A 24603-nucleotide genomic window follows, 5' to 3' on the forward strand; every position below is an offset into this window, starting at 1 on the left:
AAAAGGCCAGATAGACAGACCAACCTCCATATTATGCTGTTTTTTTTGTTCAAAGAAGGGTTTTATGTAGCTGCAAGACTCTGTTCAGGCACATGGACTGCTAATGGTAATAGGTAGTATTGAACCACATGCACACAGGTGCAAGGTAATACTCAGACATGGCCTTGTCAGCCCTTTTTGTCAGAAGACAGTTTTTTTTTTAAAAAAGAAGCTTAGTTCAAAGAGAGCTAAGTTCAGTTTTTTGTGAGACATTTAGATTCAGATTGAAAATCCTTTGACTTGACCTTTGTTCAGTGGTTCTTTTGATGAAATTTCTCTTTTATAGTCTCAGTCTCAGAGACAATGTTAGATTTGTTGAAAAAGGTAGGTTGAGTATTTGTTGAGTTCATCAAGTGAGAGTCAGTGAAGCACACTGTTAAGGACATTTCTACAAAATGAAAACTGCTGCTGAACAACACTGAATGACTTGGTTAATAAATGTGATAAAAATCATAAAATACCAAACACTGGTCCTATCAATAGATACCACACCGACTTAGGGTCAATATCCACTTCTGTTCATATAAAGCATCTTTGTCTTTGAATTCTGTTAAAAGCATTCCTGGATTTACTTGGTGTGGCAGGCTGATAGTTCCTACCATAGTCTTCAAGTCTGAATATCACAGAAAATAAATAATTCAAAAGAAAAGTGCATCCATTACTACATGCCACAAACATCCACTAATGGCATTTCATTATTCAAAGTAATACGTAGAAATTGTTGGATTAGAAGGAAAATCAAAACATTTAGAATTGTGGCTCATGATGTGTTAATCACACCACAAAAACAGCTATTAATATCTTGTATTTAAAAGTAACACAATAGTGTGTTCTCTCAAAGAAGAGAAGTGTTAAATATGTTAAGAGAATTGTGGCATTATAATACAGGGATAAGATCAAGAACCCGTCAATGTGATGACCGACTTTTTTTTTTTTTTTTAATAGATTGTACTTTGATCAATATGGAGCATGGAGGATGGCTGGGGTGGGAAGTAGCAGGCTTTCCTAAATGATTTTTCATTTGTGTTGATCACCTGCAGGTCATATAGTACCATCTGAGCACGTGATATGTGTAGATTATTCCATCTGTTATGTTTGTTTGTCTGAATTTAATCTCAAATAATTTTTTTTACAAGACATTATTGCAAAGAAAATATAAAAGAAAATTAAAGGCATTTTCAAAATACGTTCCGGTGCCGCGTAACTCTGCGCAATTAGTTAACTGTCGAAATCTATCAAAGAGCAAATAAGATGTTGAAGCGACATGCTTGTAAAGCAGTGGTGGAAGTTTGATGGCTAATGGTCAATGCGTTTTTCCCATACATCTGTGCATAGACACTCGAATCGTGGTTTTCAGACCGTGGCATTTACACACATGAACCTGTCTTGCCCTTTGGTCACAACAGGCGCGGGATTAAAATATCGGGTTTCTCGGAAAGATGCCAGCGGTGTGGTAGTTTGATCCGAAGCTCCAACGAGTGTTTCTTTAAGTGCGTGTGGGGAGTTTTCCTGCACCGGGTGATAGGAGGGGTTGGAGAGTGACGCTGGCTGCGCCTTGGTGCTGAGCGGAGCGCTCACCTGCAGATGAGAGAGCCGGGGAAACTCGGGGCAGAGCTGCAGCACACTCACGGAGCGCGCGGAGGGACGTATCAAACAGTCTGACCAAGAAGGGGGGGAATTACACAATTATTGGAGAAGAATTAGGAGTCGACCCTCTTTCTGGTTCCTCGTCCAGGCAGCCCTGACGCGCTTGCTCGCCACGATGAGAACTGACTTCGCTCTGGTCCTGACAGCAGTCCTTCTTTCTGCCACATTCAGGGTGAGAATTCTCATTTTTAGTACAGCTTGTGGTGTGTAGAGGAGTTATGAGAGTGTGAGTTGCAGCGTCTCAGAGGTGCAGGGTTTCAAAGCAATAGCACATAAGCTCGAATAAAGTCATGTAGTCGCATGGAGTGCAGTGTCCAGCGTGCTGCAGCAGCAGCGCAGCGCCGGCAGTACAAGTACGCTAATTGGTCCCCTAATGAATTTCAATGTATGAGAGAAAAATAAAGGGAAAAAGTAAGAGTTAACCATCTAGTGGTGTCTTCTCTGATACGAATCTCGCTGCGGGATCATCGCTGGGGTGCGATATCCTACTCAAGTTGAAATGAATGCTCAATTTAATCGCCAAGGTTGATGCTTTTATTCTTTTTCAAACTAATTCTAGTCATCCCGCTTATTCTAGCGGTGCATTCCTTTATGATGCTTCCCTGAACAAAAAGCAGTAGCCTGCAATAAGTCAAACTTAGTTGTAGGGTGCTTTTCAACCTTTTTCTCGTCATTTAATCAATGAAAGCTAAATTAAATCGGCGCCGGTGGGCTACTCCTAACGGCGCACGGAACAGCTCCTAAATCTTTCTCTCTGCCGCTTCTGGGACCGAAGCATCGCTCTCATCTAAATGTGGTGAAAAGACACAACGATATTTTACCCCTGCGTTATTTCCTACCAGGAGACGAGGTAAACTACGCATTATACCTCCTGCTCATTTAGACAACAGTCTGCTTTGGCACCGATGTGTGTGTGTGTGTGTGTGTGCGTGTGTGCGCGTGTGCGCGCGCGTGCGCGCGCGCGTTTACTTGTGTGGCTGTAGTGGGTCAGATCAATTTAACCAACACTGAGCACTACATTTTAGGTGCAAAGTTTTTTGCAGGGCATTTTAGTAGTGTACACACAGATAGACAGACAGACAGACACAAACACACATATATATATACACACACACACACACACAAGACATGCACTGCTTTGTTCCTCCGTAGTTCTCTGGACCCCTCTGCTCGGGAAGACCCACAGTCAGGAGTTAGAAAATTCTGCTGCATTCATGCAGTTTTCTTTTTTGTGGCTGCATACTGTGTGTCTCACTTAACCCAGCGCACAATACCTAAAAAAAATCTAATTTCATCCGGTTTCTTTATGGAGCAAGTTACACAACACATTTTATCACAACCATTGGAATGTGTGTGTGTGTGTGTGTGTGTGTGTGTGTGTGTGTGTGTGTGTGTGTGTGTGTGTGTGTGTGTGTATTAAAATCAGCAATGTGCTTACCCAGGGGCATATAGTTGATAAACTTGTTGAATAAATTTCTGCTAACTGCTGTGCTATATGCTGGTTTTTACAACCCTCAGGGCCAAAGAAAAGAGAAATCAATGGAATCCATGTTTATCGATGTCTTACATTGTATTCTCTCCTTTCCAGAGGAATAATGGGGAGCATGCTTCCAAAGGTCCCTGCCGACCAGGCTTCTCACAAAGCTTCTACTCTGTGCTGATTTCAAGGGATGTACTGCAAGGCCAAGGCATACTTAAAGGTGAGACGTTTAATTGGCGAGTCATTTCTTTTACATATCGTAAAGACGATTTACGGTGTGAGTAGAAAAGCTCCCTCTCTGCACTCAGGCCAGGGAAGGGAAATAATATATGGTGACATGTATTCTTTCAATGTTAGGTCATGTATTTTTCAGATTATTGAAGTAGCACCTATGCATATGGAAAATTGATGTAAAACAGAAAAATTGGAAGATTAGATTCAGCCACGTGACCTGGTCAGAAGCTAGTCAGTGCTGTAAAGTCGGTACACTGGTCTGCTGCTGTAGTATTATAACAGCAGCTGAGGGCTTGAGACGAAGAACCGCTCAAACCTGTTTTGAAAACTTTTATGCAAAAGTGTACATGGATACAATACATGCTGTCTATTACATTCCATCAGCTAGAATTTAGTTTTGATTTCTGACATTGTGCAACCTCTTCATTATTCACTATCTTCATTACTATAATATTACATACTCACATTCACACTACAACGTCTTACCCAGTTTTGTGTGTTGCTCCAATTACACAGTGAGCCAACCAAGTTTGAGGGCCCGATAGTGCAGGAAATGGAATCGACATCCTGTGTCTAATCTGGCACTGCTCCTGCCAATGTGGGCTAATTGCAATTCTCTATTGATCCCAATGGTTTTTTTCTCATAGCTCAGCTAAGCTGTATTGTTTTGCTGTGGGCGCACAATAGCTCTTTTGTGGGTCGACTGTGTCTTCGGCAGCTGCACAGTATATATTTCTCACTCTCCTTAGTCGTAAGAGACCTGGCGGGTATACAGCTGTCTAGACTCTCTCTCTTGAGTGTGCGCATGCACACAGACTCACACGCACACACAGACATTTTAGACTAAGGATATACAGTACAATAAGGTACAGTATATTATTTTTTGGTTGTTTCTTTCTTGTGTCTACATTTGTGTTTGCCCTTTGCTGGAGTGATATAAGTCTGAAGGAAGTATTGGCTAGATTTTAGTGTTTTATATATTGTAGCCTGGCTGGAAGTGGGATTGGATATGGGACATTGTTGCTGGTAGTGAGCTTGTTCAGCATGTGGTAGTGATGTCTTCAGCCCAGCAGGGGGTGTCAACACAATCACAAACAATCACAGAATGAGCCATCACTGCTGCACAGGAGCCATTTATTTCAGAGAGCATTATTTATCTGGTTTGGTCTCAGGGAGATGAAATTGTCTGTGTCTTCGTTCAGACATAAACTAATCTTTAGTGGCCTAGCAGGGTTGTTTTCTGTATTCGCATTTCAATTTACCACTAACAATAGATTTCTCACTGTGATTTTACTGCACATTTAGTTTTTTTTTAATAACATATGCCACACTAAAGTCAGCTTAAAACATTGCTGTGTTACCAGACCAAATAAACCACAATAGTTTCGACTCATAAAACATGCAGACTTAATGCATTTACAGTCACAGTTAATTCACATTCAAAGCTCATGCTTTAATTTAACATTTATCATCTGTTTCCTCTGTGTTGTTTGAAGGGATTCTGCTAAAGTAAGGTATTCATCTTTGCTGTGACACACTCACAGCTGCAGTGTCTTCTTCATGTGCATCTGAGAGCACAGCTGCAGTGGCCAGGCGCATACACAAGCATCGTATGTGACTTACAGGGCTCAGGCAGTTGATTTATAGTTGGTGAGGGTGTCACTGGAGGGAGGCAGGAAGCGACTCTGGAAAGGCTTTAATAATAACATTGTTTAACCCAAAACCGTCAAATGGGGGCAGGAGTAATGACACCCACTCATGCACAAACCCACTCACGCACACACACACATATACACACACAAACATATATATTCATGTTAGCCACCGGGGGAATAATGGGAGGGACAGAACTAGGACCTCGGCCATGATGCCTGGGTCTAGACAGGAGGTCAGGAGGGAGGAGGAGGGTGTTACATTTCACATTTAATCATTTTGAGTCACTCTGAAGTACCAAATCACCTTATATGTAAAAGCCAAGTGTAGTTATTGAAAGCACCACAGCAGATATGACGACAAAGCCAAAGCCGAGAACAAAGCCAAGGCTAAATCTTTCCAAAATGTGTATGAAATCTCTTTTCTTCTCTCACGCATTCATTAGTCATTTTCATTTTCAGCCTTATCATGAGTCATCTCCAGTTTCCCATAACTTTATTTTTGATTAATCTTCCTTTAATGAGCTGTTATGCACATTTAGATCATTTACTAAGAATTGTGAGTGTTTTGGCAAATTAAGGTTTTTCATTGGTAAACAATACGTACAAGTTCTACACACTGCATTGTTCCTGCTGACTGAATTGATTCGCTCTGTACTTATCTGGAAAACCCCTACCAGTTAAAAAGTTAATGGCTGAAACACACATAATATACCTGCAAAAACTACACAGTGTCCTATTTTCATATAACTGGACTGTTGGACTTTTCATTGTTACAGTTTGACTTGCATATCATCCAACACTGCGTATTGATAATGTTGGCTGACATCAGTCTTCTCTTTACATTTTAGTAGCAAAGTAGTTACTGTTTTAAATTTGCCAAAACTAAAAAAAAAAAAAGCAAACAGCAAGAGCTCAAGAGGTGAGATAATGGATTTAAGAGGTGAGAGGTCACATTCATCTTGTTTCTGTGTGTGTGTGTGTGTGTGTGTGTGTGTGTGTGTGCATACATGTATGTGTGATACATTCAGAGCTGAGGGCGCCTGCTGTCTTTTATGCCTGGTTTTCATTAGAGCCATGACGGCTTCTTGATCACTCACACACTCAAGGCACCATTAGAGGTCGAGCTCCGCCAGGCCTGGTTATTGTTACACACTGAATGACCAACACATGTACACACACACACACACACACACACACACACACACACACACACACACACACACACGCATATGCATGCGCGCACAAATAAAAAAAAAAAACAAACACACAAAAGAACTATACTGTTCTCACTGTTGTAAAATTAGTATAACAGAGTGCCTATTCAGTGAGTGTCTGTTTCAGCCATGTAGAAGAATATAGTCGGTTGTTAAAATAATGTGAAGGTTTGATATTTGGATCAACAATAGATGCTGTTATGATGTTTGGAGTGTTTTGTATCCCACAGACGAGAGAGCCTGAGTTGGGCCCCAGCCAGACTCATACAGATAAACAGAGCCAGCAAACGTAACCTCATCCCATGTGTCCCTGCATCCCTCTGCTGTTTCTGTTCCTGGTAATGAAAGCCAGGGATGGTGGTTTCAGCTCAGTGAGCCCACTCTGCTGACCTTGGACTTTGTTTGGGTTACTGGTGGTTTTGGGCAGCCCTCACTTTCTGCATGTGTGACTGTGGTTTTGTTTGCCTGTGTGTGTGTGTGTGTGTGTGTGTGTGTGTGTGTGTGTGTGTGAGTGAGTGAGAGAGAGAGAGAGAGAGAGAGAGAGGTAAGGAGGATTGAACAGATAAAAATTGTGATGTATGTGCTTTTTTTGGACATGTCAGTACCTGAGCTATATGGACGCTGACATCCTCACTGTAGTTTCTCAGAGGGAAATGGAGATTTTCTCTGCAGTCATCACTTTGTTTTTTGAGCGTCTACTGATGCTTGGCTCCATTTTGAAAATTAGATCCCTGCAGTAACTCATCAGGCACAATGAATGGCTTGAATGTCTGCATTAAGGTAACCATATCTCTCCTTAACCTATGTCTTGTCCTGGCCATGGACTGCTATTGTACTCAAAAATACATTTCTGATGCACTGTAAGCACTTCTAAATTCTCTTTATCACACTTACACACACAGAAAAACGACCTCCTCCTCCACACACATGCACATACACTAAATGTCTGTTGCACTCACTTCATATGCTGCCATTCAGTAGATATTCACCACACAGCTGATGGCATTTAAATCTATACCTCGCATCGCTGACCCAGATTCCTTCTTTTTCTCTTCAGTGCCACCTTGGTGCTATTACATTCAAAGCATATTCTGGCTGTTGCCCACTTTGAGGACAACCAGGAGAACTGGATGAGAGAGCTTTGCATTCTGAATAAAATGAATTGTTCAGAGCCTTAATTTTCTCCAGGATAATATTTCCAACAATCTCTTCCAGCGGGCACCCAGAAGGCCCTGGGTGATGAGTCTCACTTGCCTTAGTTGGTGAAGCTTTCCTGTGAGGCTTTAGGTGATTTTTCAAAATCCAATAGCCTGGCTGTTATTTTGCTGTAGGCTTTGTATTCTGAACATAATTTTGCAACTTGAAGTGCAGAAGATGATATATAGTAGGGATCAATTTCACCCACAGTTTAATGCACGCAACTATTTTCCTATGAAAAAATGGCTCAATATCACAAATAACCTTACATGATCCTTTGCTTTTGGTATTAATAACATATGAAGAATGAGGGTAAAATGACCTTCCCTTCTCCCCAAAATCAGAGCTGGCATGCACGCACACACACACACACACACACACACACACACACACACACACACACACACACACACACACACTCCAGTTTGTCAGAGGTGGTGATGTCGGGACAGAACTCCTCTTCGAAGGATTGACTCACGGGAGCCTGAATAAAAGATGCCATTTCTTTTCACACACTCTATAGGGATGGACAATACATCAGTTTTCTCTTCCCCTTCAACCTCAAACAGAATTAGATTGTTTTGATTTCCTGTTTACCTTTTGCCCCAAATCTCATGACACACAGCCTGCAGTGTTATCTGGGTTGATAGCAGACAGGCGTCAGCGTGGAGATTAGACATTGTTGGAATATAGCCTCCTTTGTTTCTTTCTATTTCAGCCTAAATCACTCTCATTGTTTTCCCTCTGTCTTTATTAGTTTTGGATCATGGTATCTTACTTTATTCTAATCTTTTGCAAAGGCTTGTCTTTCTTTGGTTCTCTCTTGATGTTGTTTTGAAACATTCATGTTTCGTCTCTGCAACCCCCTCTTATATAACAATCTAATCTCTGCTATAATGCAAAATAACAACGCAAATCCTTCTCTCTCCACCATCTGTTTAAACCATTACATGGTTTATTTCTAATTTTTGTGAGGATATTCAGTCACGGAGACAGGCGCAGACACATCCTTTTTTCCATGGTTATTAATTACAGAAACGCACAAGGTTGACATTTGTTGAGTGTCTGGCGAAGTGAAGAAGACACTACAGACATACTGAAGTGCTGGTTTATGCTCTTCGGACTAAAGGCTAACCTGACCCCAGGGAGCTGTTACAACTGGCCAGTTGACACATATTTACTTTACGTGTAACTTCAGGCCCGATGTATGTGTCCAATAGTTTTAAAGAATTGTGTGTGGATTTTCCAGAGAGGCTCATATAGATGATTTAGCCACATGGTTCAGTGTTTCTTTCCCTGTTAAAGTCTACACATGAGTGGTTTATGAGATAAGCAGGGGGGTGGGCGTTACACCTGCAGGAGTTCCTTTTGATTAATACTGTTAGGCTTGGGAACTCATGCTGTGGAACACTTATGTGCTTTTGTGTGTTTGGTGTGTGCGTTTTGTGGTTGAACGTGATGTGTGCACTGAGGTAGTTGTCCGGTGGTCTGTGCATAGTGGATATCCTCCAGGTTTTTCCAAGCTGGTCATTAGAAAGGGAATCAGGACAGGATGAGAAAAGAAAGAAAGCAGGTGGAGGCCATTATTTTTTAATGAGATTTTTGACATCGTCTCCCTTTGTTTTGAGAGGAGGGACAGAGGAGACAGGGCGGGAGGGTAGGGGAATGTGGATGAAAAAATGGGGGTGACTTCTTGCCGAATGAGTTACCCTGCAGTGTGTGTGTGAACTCTGCATCCTTGTCATCTGCTCAGTACATTAAGAGACCTCCTGCTTTGGTATGATGGGCCTTCTGGGGTCCTACAGTACCAAGGTTATGGCCCTCCTGAAGACATTAAACCCGTTTAAATACTTTGCTTGGGCTCTAGCTCTTTAAGGCACAGATGGTCTGCATGAGCTGTGAAGGCTGCAAGATGACAAAGGGACACTACGAGCTCTCTCTCTCTCTCTCTCTCTCTCTCTCTCTCTCTCTCTTTCTCTCTCTCTCTCTCTCTCAATTCAGTTAATTTCAATATGCTTTATTGGCATGAATGTCAGGTGAACAATATTGCCAGATTGTCAGTGTCAAGGATTACACACTTCAATAGTGATATGAGAAAAATAAGAAACATAATATAATTCACCAAGAAAAATAATTAAATAGATCTAAAAGAAGAACAAGAAAATAGCAAAAACAGTGAGCGCATGCTTCACGTGTGTGTGTGTTTTGTGTGTGTTCTGTATGTATAATCGGCTATATTAAGAAAATTATTTGTCACGTTCAGTGATGCTGTACAATCTGTTTCTTTTCGCTGTCATCTAGCTCTGTGAAGTTTTGGATTAACAAATAGAAATTTTAAGAAGTATTCCACTCTGATATTATATTTGTCACAGGTTAGGAGGAAGCGCATCTCTGTCTGTACATCACCTGTCGTGCAGTGAGCAAAGGTTCTTTCCTATGTTTGACTTCTGATGTCGTGAGTACTCTGTGGTTGGACTGTGGTCACTGAGTCTGTATTTGGTCAGGATCTGCCTCTGCTTTGTATCTCTGACAGTAAAGAGAGGCTCTGCAAATTTATATTCATTGTTAAGAGCCAAAGAGTAATTAAGTTTGTTTTGAGTTTTGGTTTGATTTGTCCAGTGTTCCAGATCAGGCACCTTTTCTTAATGTAATAATTTGGGTTTTATCTGATTAGTGGTTGGTATAGGAGCTGAAATGTGCATTGTGTCTGTGTTGTTAACCCTGCTAACCATTTCATTTGATTGACACTTCCAGCAGTGGACCAAGGGGTGTTGTTTAACTTTATCTACATGTTCATTTCTGTGGCAGCATTCAGACAAAGAGGGCGAGTGAGGCTATGATATTTTCTGTTGACCATTATGTTTTGATTTGAGTTTTCTAACACCACAATTGCTTATCAACTGTTATAAACTGTTGTTTCAAATAAACAGTGTCAAACTCATATGGCCTTAGCAATGGATTTATACAAATGTGTCACAGTTAAGAGCCCATGTAGTCTTTTGTGGCTTTCTTCACTGGACAATAATCACTAAAGTTCGAAAGGAATGCTCGTCAGAGGTTGAACAGTATGTCTTTGGGGCTCAGTTGGGCCATTGGTTGGATTACACAGTCAAATATTTTAGTACAAATTCTAATTGATTAGTCTATTTTGTAAAACTGTCACCTAACTGCATAAAATGCTCAGCATGCTTTTTGTTTCATTGTCAACATTTACCCAAGGGTATAAGTTACCCGAGGCACTGATTTTGAGCCCCAGGTAATCATAATAGGGGGTGTAATGTAAATGGGTGCGCCTAATTTGAATTGATATTTATTAATTTCCCTTAGATCTGGGCTTCTTTTTGAAGATCATGATTTTAGATTTGTTGATTTCATAAAGGGCCCAGTTCTACTCCAGGAGGCCCAGGTGCTGCTGTAGTCCTTGTTGTGTGGGTGACAGCAACACTAAGTCATTAACACAGAGAAGGAATTCAACTTCCCTTTGGTACAAACAGAGGTTCCACATTGCTCCAACAGCACTGCTAGGTCATTAATGTAGATGTTAAATAGAGTTGAAGATGAGCTGTTGCGCTGAAAGATGCCTCTCTGTTAGTGAAGAGATCTGTAGTTTTGTTGCCAACTTTTTCACTCTACATTTATTACTGACATAAATTGACTTAATTTAGTCACAAAGTTTACCCCCTTGCACCGATTTGGATCATTTTATAATATAATCCTTCTTGCCAAATAGAATCAAAAGCCTTTTTAAAATCAATAAAACATGCAGATTTTTTATTTTTTTTTGGGTGTACGTGATGATTAATTGGAGTGTGTAGAGTGTAAATGTGGTCAGTAGTGTGGTGATTTGGTAAAATGCCAATTTGCCCTTTACTTGGGGCATTGTGTAACATAAGGAAGGCCAACATCTGGGCATTGATAACCCTGCAAAAAACCTACCCCTGATTACTACTCACACAAATGCCTCAGTAATTGTTAGGGTCTAATTAATCTCCTTTCTTATGTACTGGGGAGAGAAGCCCCTGGCTCCAGATCTCAGGAAAGCAGCCTGACTGAAGAAAAAAACTGAACCACTGAAGCAGGTCCTGTCTGAGCTCAGGGCTGTTGTGTCTCAGCATCTCTGTCCTGATGCACACATCAGACGCTTTGTCCAATTTTAGTTTTTCATGTTGTTTTCTAATAATGTGTTATTGTTCATGATTGACATTGTTACGTGAAATTTTCTCCTATCGTTTTTCAAAATTACCTTTCCAAATGTTTCCATTTTTGTAAGGTTGTCTTTTTTATTATTTAAGTTCAATTTCTTTCAGAACTGGAAAGATGGACTCAATTTCTCTTTCTCATCTTATGTCTTATTATCTGTTTGTATTCTCTGTGTATCAACATAGTTTTGTCTCAGGATTGTGTTTTGTGGCTGATGGTGTTTGAGGTTTTCTGCTGTCTTAATTATTTTCTGAAATTTTTTCAGTCCTTGTCGTACCACTCTTCCTTTTTCTGTCTCTGTTTAGATGCAGAGCTGTTCTTAGTAAGACCTGCTTTACTGGCTGAAACAGCTGAGAAGGCAGAGTTCAAAAATGGGTGTTGTATGACCCATGGGTACTGTGTACTCATAGTACTGACTACTGAGCACTCATGGTTCAGAATGTCAACATGTTGACGAGCGTCGCGGCTGGTGTGATCCCATCACAAGGTGGTCTCTAGTTTATGATGAATATAATTTATTTCTCTAACAGCCAGGTTTAATTGCTTTGGGTTGAAACTTTACATAGAGAAATGAATTCATTAGATCAGTGATTTCAGGTGAGGTGAGTACATTTTCTCTCAATCTCTTACACACATGCACATTTTGTCTGAGGTTAAAAAGGGTTTTTCTGTTGGTAGTGTGAGATTAACATTGGCCAGCAGCTGTTGTAAGGTGTCCCTGCTGTCTTTGGTAAAATAGTTTGTCATGGGGAGCAAGAGTGATGCAAGACACTCCCAGGACTGTTCTTTTGCTGGGCTGTGGTTGACAGGGATTACACCAGCAGGATAACGATAAGCCTACAAGGCTGTTTTCTCTTTGCTCGAGAGTCACACTGACCATGTCCTTCAGCTGGGCTACTGTCAGAGTGAGGATGAAATAGAGGATGGTGTGGAGGGAGAGAGACACTTTCCTCTCAACAGGGCAGGAAAGAATAAGATAAGTCTCTTTACCCTAAAGGGGCTAGCACATTATCATATATGGTGCTGCTACTGTTATTTCACATTCATGCAAACACACTCACGCTTAAGCAAAGAAACCCAGTGTGGCAGTCTAAGACAAATGAGATCCAGATTTCCCCTCCCAGACCGCCCACTACTCCAGTATAACTTGGGCCTTGGCCCAAACACTGTGGTGTCCTCTTCCTGCACACTCATTTTGTTTGTCTATGGCAGCATTTTAATTACAGCCTAATTGATTCAGTTAGAAATGAAGCCACTGTGAAGGCAACCAATAAAGTGATGATTCAGCTATCAGGGCTGCATCACTATTTGTTTTGTTGGCGTGCTGTGATACAGACAGGCAGCAGTAGTGGAAGAAACATGGGTGACATCATCTTACAGTTGATGATTCTTTTGTCGCACTATTTCAACTTTGGATTTCTATTACTGCTTAAGCACTGGGTAAATTAAAAACACATGAGCTCAGTTTGGATAATCCACCTCTTCTCCTCAAAAATCTGTAACTGCAGATTCTTTTAACAAAACATAATTAACGAGAAGTGGACTAAAAGGTAATTTACAGCCATTGTTATGAAAACTCTTCAGAACAGTGGTATATTAAAAAAAAAAAAGAATATGAAAAACCTTTCAGTGTTCTCACCTCTAACTCAGCCCTCCATTATCTCTTCACCCTGCCTAGTTTCCTCAAACTGAGATCAGATCATTATTGTTAATTAAAGATACTTCTGTCCATTTCTCACACTTTTCTTATCAACCAGCAGAAGTGTATGATCTTTCTGAGAATGTGGGCAGGACAAATCCATGAGCATTACAGCCTCATATGCTATTCCCTTTGCTTGAAGATCCCTCGTCTTTGTTAAGGGAGGATGAAAAGAAGGATGGAAGCCCTCAGAAGACATGGCTGTCTGGTAATCACTAATTGTGTCCTGAACTCCCTGTGAATGTTCCCCATTAAGTTCTTAAGTTCAGCACACAGTTGAATCATTGCCTCTGAACAAGGAAGCCGTGCAGGAACACAGGGGACAGAGAGAGAAAAGGATAGAGGAGTTGGGGGTCGACAAACAGAGTGCCAGTAATGTTAATTAATCAGAAGACAATGATGAGTCCCATGGTGTCTGGGCCTACGCTATTCAACAGGCTAAAAGCTAATAAGGGGCTAACAAAGGAGCTTCCAGAGGAGCCCTGGTCTTTGCAAACAGTGTCTGATGATCCATGTCAAGATAGATGTTGTTTTTTTTGACAGACTTGATTGATTTCCCCAAAGGGGGAATGCTTATATCTTGCGGTGGTTTGGGGCAGAGTTAGCTGGCTGGTTAGGCACTGCTTTTCTTTGAGGCTGAATGTTCAATTGTTGCTCAAGAAGACTTTGGCAGGTTTGGGTGCAGTGAAAATTAAGTGGAAATCTTCAAAGTCATAGGTTTTTTTCATTCACTGCAGGTACAACTTATGTTCATCTAAGAATCTGTTTTCCTATTAACAAATCAATCTTTTAAGTGTCACAAACATTACCATCATGTTTTGGGACCCCAAACTGATGTCTTCAAATAACCAGAAACTAAAGATTTTAAATGTTTGTTGTTACAATAAAAATATAAAACAGATAAAAGCAGCAAGTCCTCACACTTTAGAAGCTTGAACCAGTGAGTATTTCGCTTGATATTTGGCTCAAAAGAAGAAAGAATTGAGTATCAAAATTGTTTATTTAATGTAGTTTATCTACCACTGTGTTGATAGAATTGTTAAGTGTCATGGCAGGGAAGAAATTAGCAATTGTTTAGAAGATCTGAGTACACTGTGCTCTCATTTTTGATCTCTGATGCATATCTCAACATAAACCCATCATTTAATGCTTCAAAATGTTAGATATTAATGTGAAGAATTAAAAGGTCTCTATTTATGAGTGTGGATGTTTCAGAGCATGAACCCATGTGGGCATCCATATATTTTTCAAATGTTGAAGTATGGCAAAATGAGCATGCTGGTACGTTGCCAAAATCGATGAACATGGTAAGTAATGCACAAAAACAGCTTACAGGCAGAAGGGATGAAGAAATGCTGCTCTTTGCTGGAATAGGAGACTGTTTAAACGTATGAAGATGAATCTTGGTAAAACAGATTTTATAAGATTGTTGAATCTGCTTTTTGGTATACGTCGGCATGACATCACAGTGTGTGTAGATGGTGGTTTGGGAGGAAGCAGGCGTTGTTCAAAAGAAATCATATTTAAAGTGTGAAACTCAGTGGTGCTCTTCTTTCACAGTAAAATAAAATATGTGTCATAAACAGATCATGGTAGCTGTGGCAGTGGTTGTCATGGAGCGTTAATAGCATACTCACATACTCAATTAGTTAACAGTTGTGCTCTACTCAGCAATGAATACATGTAGGCTACTCAAAAAACTGGGGAACTGATGACTCACAATTAGGGTTACAGTGCAATCCACTGTGCTGTATTGAGTCTGTTTTGGATTTCTACTGCAGTGTAGTCATTTCAAATACACTGTAGTAGTATGCTGTAGAAAGACCCCTCCACTTTGGTTTCTGCAAAGGTCAAGTATTCTGTGCACTTGTTTGGAAAGATACAGATCTTTTTCTACAGTCTGAGAGTGAGGATTAATTTGTTGTTGCATATAACTACGAGCCTTGAAGTTTGTAGTGCATTCTTCTCATAATCTGAATTCATACAGAGCATCTTTAACATAACCTTTGTTCATTTCTATATCAGGGTTTCATATTTTCATACTAAAATACAGTGGATAACTGCTGTGGAGAATTATAACTTTTGCTTATATTCTATACGAAGCTGAGGTAGAAGCTGAAAACTGTATATTGGTACATGACAGTACAGCATTTTGTTGTCTGTAAGGCTAAAAAAGGTCTTGTAATACTACTGGTCAAATTCCATGACTAAATGTAGGCTAGTGAGCCAGCCATTTCAAGCCCTGGGACCAACACGCTTTTAAAAGCACACTGGTCAGAATCCCTTTCTTCTCCCTCTCCCTATCTGTCTATTGTCTTTTTCAGCACATCAGAGGAAGAAGCAAAGAGCGAGGGTAATAAAAGGCCCCGCTTTCTTCCTCTGGGCCTGGGAGAATGTAGAGAAGCAGATAAGTTGTCTAGCTCTGAGTCTGAGAATGATCAAAAACAAAGTGAATCCTGTGGCCGCAGAGGGAACAAGCTCCTGTGAGGGAGTCGGGGAAAGAAGGCAAGGAGGGAGAGGAGGAGGGAGGAGAGACTGAGGAGGAGGAGAAGGGCCAGAGGAGCAGCCACTCTCAGAAGAGAAGACACTGTTTGCTCATCTCTGGGGTAAAAAAGGATGAGGGGCAGCAGACTGGTTGACAAGCAGTCAGATGGACTACTTTCTCTGCTCTAAGCTAGGACAGAAAGCTGGGTTCACTCTGTACCATTCACTGGTTTATAAACTATGTAGTGAGTGTTGGGGGTCTTGCATGGTGATTGGCATGTTGTTGGCCTCAGTGTACAGTGGAGATAATTAATGTTTTATTGTCCTACTATGAACTGGGCTTTTCCAGAAAGGGTAGTTTCAAACAATTGAATATTGCACATGCATGCGCTTTTATACATGCACACACACTCAAGCATGCACATACATTGTTGACTGTCCCTAGAGGCAGGAGGCAAGGCTGTGGTCTGGGGGGTGATTATCCTAAACACAGAAATGAAAGGATTACAAAGCGATGGTGTAATCCAGCTGTCAATCCCACACCTCATTAGCAAACATAGTTTCAGAACCAGAAAACGGTAGAGAGGGAGAAGAGGGGAAGGGAGTGGATAAGGGGGAAGAGCCGAGGGATAGAGATTGTTGGAGTGGGAGGGGAGAAAAACTAAGCAAGGGAGGAATGGCAAGGATACAAGAGAGTAGAAGGAAGAGGAAACCAAAGAAAGAAGGGGAGGAGGAGTAGGGGTAACAGCCTCGCTATTCTGCTCAGGGAGCTCTGCGGAGAGTTTTTATTAAGCTTTCATCTGCCTTTCCTCTCCTCCTTTTACCTCTCTTTTTCCACACCCCAGCAGCACTAACAAAAGCAGATGCAGGGAGCGCTAGCCATGTCAGTCACGTCCCAAACCCACGGTTCTGCTTGTAATTCCCTGATTAATTAAGAACAGTGATTTGTTAATTTAATTGTAGGTGTTGGGTCGTTTTTTCATCCCCCTCTCTGTTGCTTTCTTCTGCTGCTTGCTCCCTCTCATCCTCTTGGCAGGCTAATTTGCCCTGCAGCTTTGAGGAGGGGAAATGAAAGGTATAGCAGAGGAAGCCTTCAGATGGTTTATTAAGAATTGATTTGCCACAGTGGCAGAGAGACAGACTGTAGGGAGATACATGCTGACGTGCCTCCCAGGCAGACACCCCCGGGCTGTGGGAGAAGGAGAAAGATTTGCAGATGGAGAGAGAGCGTGGGAGCAAAAGGAGGTTATTGTGATATTGTCTAGATGTCTTCACTGAGTGCATTTCAGGACCACGCTGGCTGACCACCAACTCATAACAAAACCTGGATCCACTGAACTCTCAGCAGTGTTGATCCCTCAGCTTCTTACTTGTGGCCAGTGCCTTCCACATGATGAAGTGTTGGCAGTGTTTGCCGTACCCAGTGGTAAATGAAAAGGCACTGTGTAAGAAAACGTCAGAACATTCCACTTTGAAACATTTGATTTCTATTGTTAATAAATGCAAACATTTTAGATGACTGTGGCAGGGGTAATCTGGGCGAAATGACAAGCCTTGCACAGCAGCCAGCTACGTAATATTTAACTGCTCCATCAGAACCAAGTTCTTTAATGAATATACATTAGAATAGTCTGCCTGTTACAAAAGACTCTTTCCCTCTGTGTGTTAGCTGCAGCATTGTCACATCGTCGTGCTCATGAACAGAGGTGCACTGGACAGCATGGGAGGCAAGAGATAGATGACAGATCAGAAGCATTAGAGCTTCAAAGCTTGGGAGAGAACAGAGAAACAGAATCCCCCCCAGCTAGGAGAGATGGAGCCAGCGCATCTTATCTTTAGCAACCCATCTCCCCATGTCCACGCAGAAGCCCCTGCCCCTTAATTTACAGCTGGTCTTACACCAGAGCCATGAAAGCTTATTGACTCTCCAGTCAGGTTTTTTATCCATGCATGTTTTTTATGTCAGGTGGGGTTGTTGATTCTGTTTCCAATCTTCATGAGTTGATTGGCCACTGCTGCGTTCCATTTCCTCTCATCACAGAAGCGTGGCATTTCTCATTATCCCTCCTCTTAATTTATGCACAAATTATTCATAGTTTGGTAATTCACAAAGTTTAGCGATAGCAATTTGACAATTCCTGTTGTGTTTTAAGAAGATAGGTTTAGAATCGGGGATTTGTTCTTTGTTTGTCTCTTAACACATCACAGTGTGTGTATGGCTCTTTGTCTGCAAACGGATGGAAGTGCACATGTGTGTAAAATCGGAGGTGGTGTTTGGTGATGATTGAACCTGAGAAAGTTTGTTTTCTCTTCCACCAAATGAGATGAACAGAAAGAAATGAAATGGAAAAGCAGAATAAAGATACTCAGTGGGATGGTGATAAAAGACTTGGCCTCATCATGCTACTCTACCTCACAACAACAACATTGTCAGTATCTATGATGAAAAGGATTCGTGGAACAGAAGCAGGCTGTAATAACACCATCTCAGCCATGTGACAGGCAACATGTATGAGCTTGAATTAGCTGCCAGTCAGAGAGGCTTTATATAACTTTACACATTCCCATCCTTTCACTGATGACCACCTTATTAGGTATGTAACAATAAACACAGTATACACTGTAAACATACTCATTCCAGACATGTTTTTTGTGAGTTTAGTAAAGGAGTTGACAGGATTGGTAAAGATATGAGCAATTCAAAAGACTTCTATAGCTTCTTGCTGCCTAATGCTAGCTTTGACTATAAAGTTCTTGTGGTTTACATGTTGCAGAATAATGACTGTGTTAAGTAAATAAGCATCTTAGTGGTTTGGTTTCCAACCAGCAACTGGGAACATTTGCTGGTTGGGAACTATTTGTCCAGCAGTTTAAATAGCTGTGGTCTTCTACCTTAACTGTAATCTCGTCTCTGGCCAGAGAAGTCCCATAGGAGGGCTTGTTTTCTCAGAGGACAGTTTGTTGAAATGCTGAGTCGGATGTGATACCCACTGGACAGAAAAAATAAAGACAAATGATACTGCATTGAAGGGCACACCTCTGTTCTGTTATAGCTAAGAAGGTAGAATATTCTTAATAGATGTCTGTTTCTTCTTATAGAGAAAAGGCAGAAACATCTTTCATCCATTTGATCCATATTTCCACTCGAGCAGAGGAGAAGCAAAGGCGCTCTAAATGGAACTGTGCCATAGAGAAAAAGCCATTTTTCTTTGAAGCACACACACACATTTGCATACACATGATTGCTGCAGTGTGCACTGCAGAACTGCTTTACCATGTACAGATTTATGGTGAGAGCCTCTGAACAGAAAACAATTCAGAAAGTCAAATATGATGTCACATTGAATGCATCATATCAGATATTTCCAGTGTTGTTTATCTCATGTCAATAGCCCGTTGCACATTTTTACTAGGCATGATCTTGCTTGCGTGTGTGTTGCGTTTGTATGTCAGCATAGAAGTGATTTGTCCTGCAGATGCAGACTAATGAATGAGGTGTCCTGCTCGTGGGCTGATATTAGCCTGGGTAGCAGTTCCTTTGATGTGATTAGCTCCATGCACTCTCTTGACAAATTGGGCTGTCCTTTCCTCACAGCTGAAGCACTAATCTGTGCCAAAAAACAAAGAAACTCCTTCTGCTTAACAGAACATGCTCCGTATGTGTGTACTGTATGTGTGTGAGAATATGTAGGTTTAAGATAGATGGATAAATGAAGATAGATAGATAGATAGATAGATAGATAGACTGGTACTGATGATAACTGTGATACTTAAAAAATTAAATACTGATGTTGTTTGTTACTAATACACATAAAATAATATTGTGACAGCAGATGTTAGGCTTTGTGGATCTTTTGTTTATCAGTTCATCTGATGTATCAGTTTATCTGGTTGCCTTTTCACTATCCATTATTGTTATTTTTGCACACTTTAGTACAGTTGTGGTTACGGACTCTCTCTCTCTCCCTCCACCTCCCTACACTCTTATTTGAGTCTACTTCATTTGCCAAAAGAGAAAAAACAAACAATACACAAAGTTACAGATGAATTTGACTGATAGTATTTTTTTTCTCCAAATTTTCTATAGATATTGCAATAACATTTTTATTTTGTATTCTCTTTGCGATAATTGTTGGCGAAATTTTAGTATTGTGACAGCCCTGATTTGTCCAGTCAGGCACAGCAAGTATTCATGTTGATGTTTCTGTTAAATGAGCTTTTTTAAGTGTTGCTATTGCTGCATAGCCAACATTAGCATTAACAGCTGTTTACTTGTGTACAGTGTAGAAGAAAAATTGTGAGTTCAGTATCAAAGTTCACTCCTTCTCCATGTTAACTCTTGTTTTGCTTCTATTTCCATCACTTTTTTTCTACTGAGGTCAGCATGCTATCCAGCTATCCCCGGCCCGGTCGGCTTATCTCATCACTTTCTGATAGTCACCTGTCACCTGAAGACCTAGCACTGCTCAGAGATTGTATTATAACTTTGTGAAAAAGCAATGTTGTCTGAAACTTTTGGAAAGCGACCATCATCACCACCACCCGCTCCCAGCAAGAGAAAGCTTTCAAATAGCCCCCTTAATGAGTGCCCTTGTCAGTCATCTGTAGCTGAGATAAAATGTAACCTTATTGCCAACAGAGTGGGCTGAGAACTTTAGGCTGCACTGTTTGACAGAGTTCCTAAACAATGCAAATGTCTGAGCCTTGTCAGACTACAATGAGTACAATTTGTGGACTTACAGTGTACGGCTATGAACAACCTCCCAGCTGACTAAAATAAGGAACTGGATGGCAATTAACATTATTGATAAAATGAATCAATGAGTGACTGTCCTCGGTTTCCCATCAGTTTTGCCAGCATCTTTTTTTTTTACTGCTTTGTCTAGAGGTTTTAGACTCTACCCAGTAACAGAACTGGCTCCTTTTACCAACAGTTGGTTCTCGGTTTAGTCCTTGTTGCACCCAAATACTTGGATCACCTTCACATTTATCCTGAAATGGTGAAAGGAATCTCTGTCCTGTTATAAATCCACCATCAGGTCCTGACGCATATGTGTGTGCGTGTGTCAGATTTTGAACATGAACATGTACAAGCATTCTTTCTTTCCTAACCACTGAATGTTTGGACAGAGAAACCGCAGCACTCAGGAAATTCAGAACAGACTCATGGCAAATTATTTTCTTCTTCATCTGTTTGCAGTCAGATTTATCTTGGAAATGAACACATAAAACATCCACTGCCGTCCCCTGAGCAGCTTTAGAAAGATTTTCTAAATATTTAACTTTAATTTAGATACCAGTGCTCAGAGGTAATTGTATTGGAGGACTTGCTCTGAAACTTTTTGAATAATAGAAGTCCATCAGTTCAGCCACTTAAGATAGCGTTTAATGAATTAAACAGGCCCTGGATGGGTGACCTGAGGTGGAAGACAAAGAGGTTGTATATATTACACCTATCTGATGGGATGTCTGCACATTAAGCATAAACTATTCTCATGTCATCATCAGGGGAAAAGGGATTTGCTTATCTTGGACTTGGAGGAATGGGGTCCTTTTCTCTCTGCCACCTATTACTTTGCCACAGAGAAACCTCACCCTAGAATTGAAATGTGCGTTTACTATTGAGGAAAGTAAAGACATGTTTACAACACTGAACCTGGTGTAGTGACATTATGAGATTCATTATGCAGAGATGAAACAATGCTTATAACCACGCCAGGATGCATGCAAGTTAGACACCCCTCTCCTCATTCCTTTTGTCCCCTGTAGTTTGCCCAAACCCCCCCACCCCTACCCCCACACCTTAGTCCTTTACTGTGGCAAGTGGAGACTCTTATCATTGATTTTCTCTTTTCTCTCCTCTCCTCTGTTCAGTCACTGCAGCGCCTCCCAACTTATCTGACTCTGACAGAACAATGCTGCAGTAGGAGGGCACTCAAGGACAGATTAGATTGTTTGGGGATTCTCATCCCTCATTTTTTCATACTTCTCGGTCTATGTGTTCCTTTTCTGTAGCACATTCCTTCCTCTGTGATATTGTTTATCTGCCTCTAGCTCTTGCAATTGCCACTGCTTCTACTCTTCTTCTGCTTCTTGAGCTGAAGAATAATCTCTGCCTTGCTACTGTATATTTTCCTTGAGTGCCTGTGTGCATTAGTTAAAAATGTAGTTAAGGTTAACATGTGTGTCCTTCTGTTTATTTGTGTGTGTGTGTGTGTGTGTGTGTGTGTGTGTGTGTGCGCGCGTGTGCGTGTGCGCGCGTGTGCGCGTGCATGTGTGTGTGTCTGTTTGTTTGTTTCTTTGCCTCCACAGTACTGAGTGTTTGTGTTGGTAGCGCCTCCTCTGTCTGAGCCATGGTAATTACCGTGCTTCACTGCCTCTGTAGAAGTCAATGAAGCTGAACTCATTGTCTCTCTCAACATGGAAGTCAACAATTGTGTGAATTCCCTTGCGACATCGCAGCCACAGCTAAACCAGCTTCCTGCATTTTTATCACTCTCAATGTGTCTCATTTTGTCCTCCCTCTCTCTCCCTCCCTCTCTCTCTCTCTCTCTCTCTCTCTCTCTCGCTCTCTCTCTCTCTCTGTCTAACTCTTTTTGTGTATGATTGTGTACATGTGTCTGTGTGTGTAGTTGTTTCCATATCCCACTGAGTTCTTAAAGGGGTAATTGAGCTTAAGAGTGTTGTTATTTAATTTCCATGTATATATTTCTGTATTTAATTTGATTTAATTTGAATCATGCAGTCTATTTAAAGTTATTTTAAACAGCAGCTTAATAAAATCTTCAAACTATCAACAGCTATAAAGCATCTCAGTGAAGTTTTTTTTTCCAAAGTGGATTTTAAACTTTTAAAGTGATTAATTTGATTGATCAATTTGCAGACTTAAAGCGCTAACAGTCAGTTCTGCGTCTGTTTATATATTTGAAAATGACATCCCATACCGCATTTAGCCTTGCTTAGCTGTGTGTACACTAATTGTAGTCTCTGTACTGCTGAAATGGAGAGGAAATGTTACCACTGTTGTAACCACGTTACCATGTTCTCAAACTTAGACTCCCTTTGGTAATATTTAACCTTCACACTGCACTGCAGAGCACATTCGATGGTGAATAGGTTAGCCTCAAACCCAGACAACCTCATTGGGCGTGTGTGAGTGTGAAGGGAGAGGGGATGGGGTGTGTGTTATAAAAAGGAGGTTAGTTGCATGGAATGTGTGTAATGGGATGGTAAACCATGGCCAGAGTGAGATTCTGGATGCGATTTAGATTGTGGTGGCTTGGGTTAGCTAATTGCTGTTTGGGATAGGATGAGATAAGATGGAACGTGATGGATGGCCTCTGAGTGCAAGGATAGAAGATGACTCCAACTGTTTTTGCCCTTTCTGAATGTGGATGGAAACCCAGCAAAGGGTGTGTTGCCATGGAAAAAACACAAGCTAACGTTCATTAATTTCTCCTACCTTTTCCTTTACTAACAGATTCATTTGGCACTGTGTGTAGTATGCAATGTGTATATGTATGAGAAAGACATGAAAAAAAAATATTTAAGGTAATAAATACAAAACAGAGGACAATGGAAACAGTTAAATTTAAACCAATAGAGTACACACTGTGTGCTACTGGTAATGATGTGTTACAGTGAAAGGGGGCAAGGTATGGATTGGGGAAGATAGTGCAATGAAGATATCATTAATGCGACTCTATTGTCCAACAAATTGTCTAGTGTATACTTATGTCTGCTTAAACAGCACACATGCAATTAGTGCAGAGGCAGAAAGAAAGAGAGCCAGTGCTTTATATGTCGGTCACGTGCTGTGCAAGTCTTTTGGCACCGGTTAGCTTCTGTTGCCATGTTTAGAGTGTATAAATTGGTCCTCAGTTGTGTGTTTGCTCACAAACTGTCCATTTGTTTCTATCGCTTTGGCTCCTTAATAGACCAACTGTGGCATCTATCTTGAATAGGTTGCTTTGCAGAGGTTTGCATAGAGCTAAGTAAAAAGATTTTTCCTCTTTAAGCGGTCTATTTAATCTCAAGTATGCATAACGCCTGGACAGCCATTCACCAGTTAATAGTACTGAGAATAGTGCTTACAGGAAAAGTAATAGGAGGCTGAGAATCTTGAGTCTATAGTTCTCTCAGCTCTTTAGCCTGGAAAATTGGCAAGAAGGTGGAAGAGGTCTGGTTTTCTTGTGCAGTTAAGAGAGATCTGTAAAGGAGAGATTAGGATGAGGTTATCATTTTACTGGGGAAGGTAGAGAATTTTTGTTGTTAATCCTTGCGGAGATGTGTTTGTTTACAATGGCCTTTACCAGGAAATGTCATACAAAGCACTCAGGCATCAAGGGCCACTCTCAGGGCAGGGCCTCAGGCTGCAGCAACCAGGATGAACACAGTTCACAAATACAGAAACACTCACACTTGCACATGAACTCATACATACATGTATGAGTACACACATACAATTATACAAAAGATTTAGTCAGTCTCATGATGCAACATATACAAAATCTGCCTTAAAACTTCTGGCTCAGCATCAGCAAGGCCTTTCTGAGTTTGAAGAGATTACAAATAACATTAAAGGAGCATTTATGAAAAACCTTTCTCATGTCTTTTTCTCATGTACACCCGCTGTCATCAGTCTGTTGTGAAATACCATTTTACCATCATACTTTTTTTTTTTAAGGCAAATCAACCATTTATTATCTCACAAATTTGCAGGAAGGTTAAATGAGACAAAGATTGTACTCTATT

The 24603-nt window shown here is 40.9% G+C and overlaps 1 protein-coding gene across 1 annotated transcript in view; it reads left to right on the plus strand.

Moving 5' to 3' along the window:
- The first annotated feature begins 1573 nt into the window (after window positions 1-1573).
- Window positions 1574-24603, plus strand: part of LOC111671528 (cadherin-4-like) — a 230713-nt gene continuing 207683 nt past the window's right edge. Inside the window, exons 1-2 of the mRNA XM_023428637.2 lie at window positions 1574-1858; window positions 3275-3386. Coding sequence (XP_023284405.1) covers window positions 1802-1858; window positions 3275-3386 — 169 coding nt within the window. The 5' untranslated portion in view covers window positions 1574-1801. The remainder of the gene's footprint in view (window positions 1859-3274; window positions 3387-24603) is intronic.

This window comes from Seriola lalandi, unplaced genomic scaffold, assembly GCF_002814215.2.
Source record: "Seriola lalandi dorsalis isolate HSWRI2012SDOR001 ecotype SW California unplaced genomic scaffold, Sedor1 jcf7180002054884, whole genome shotgun sequence".
In the NCBI taxonomy this organism is placed as follows: domain Eukaryota; kingdom Metazoa; phylum Chordata; class Actinopteri; order Carangiformes; family Carangidae; genus Seriola; species Seriola lalandi.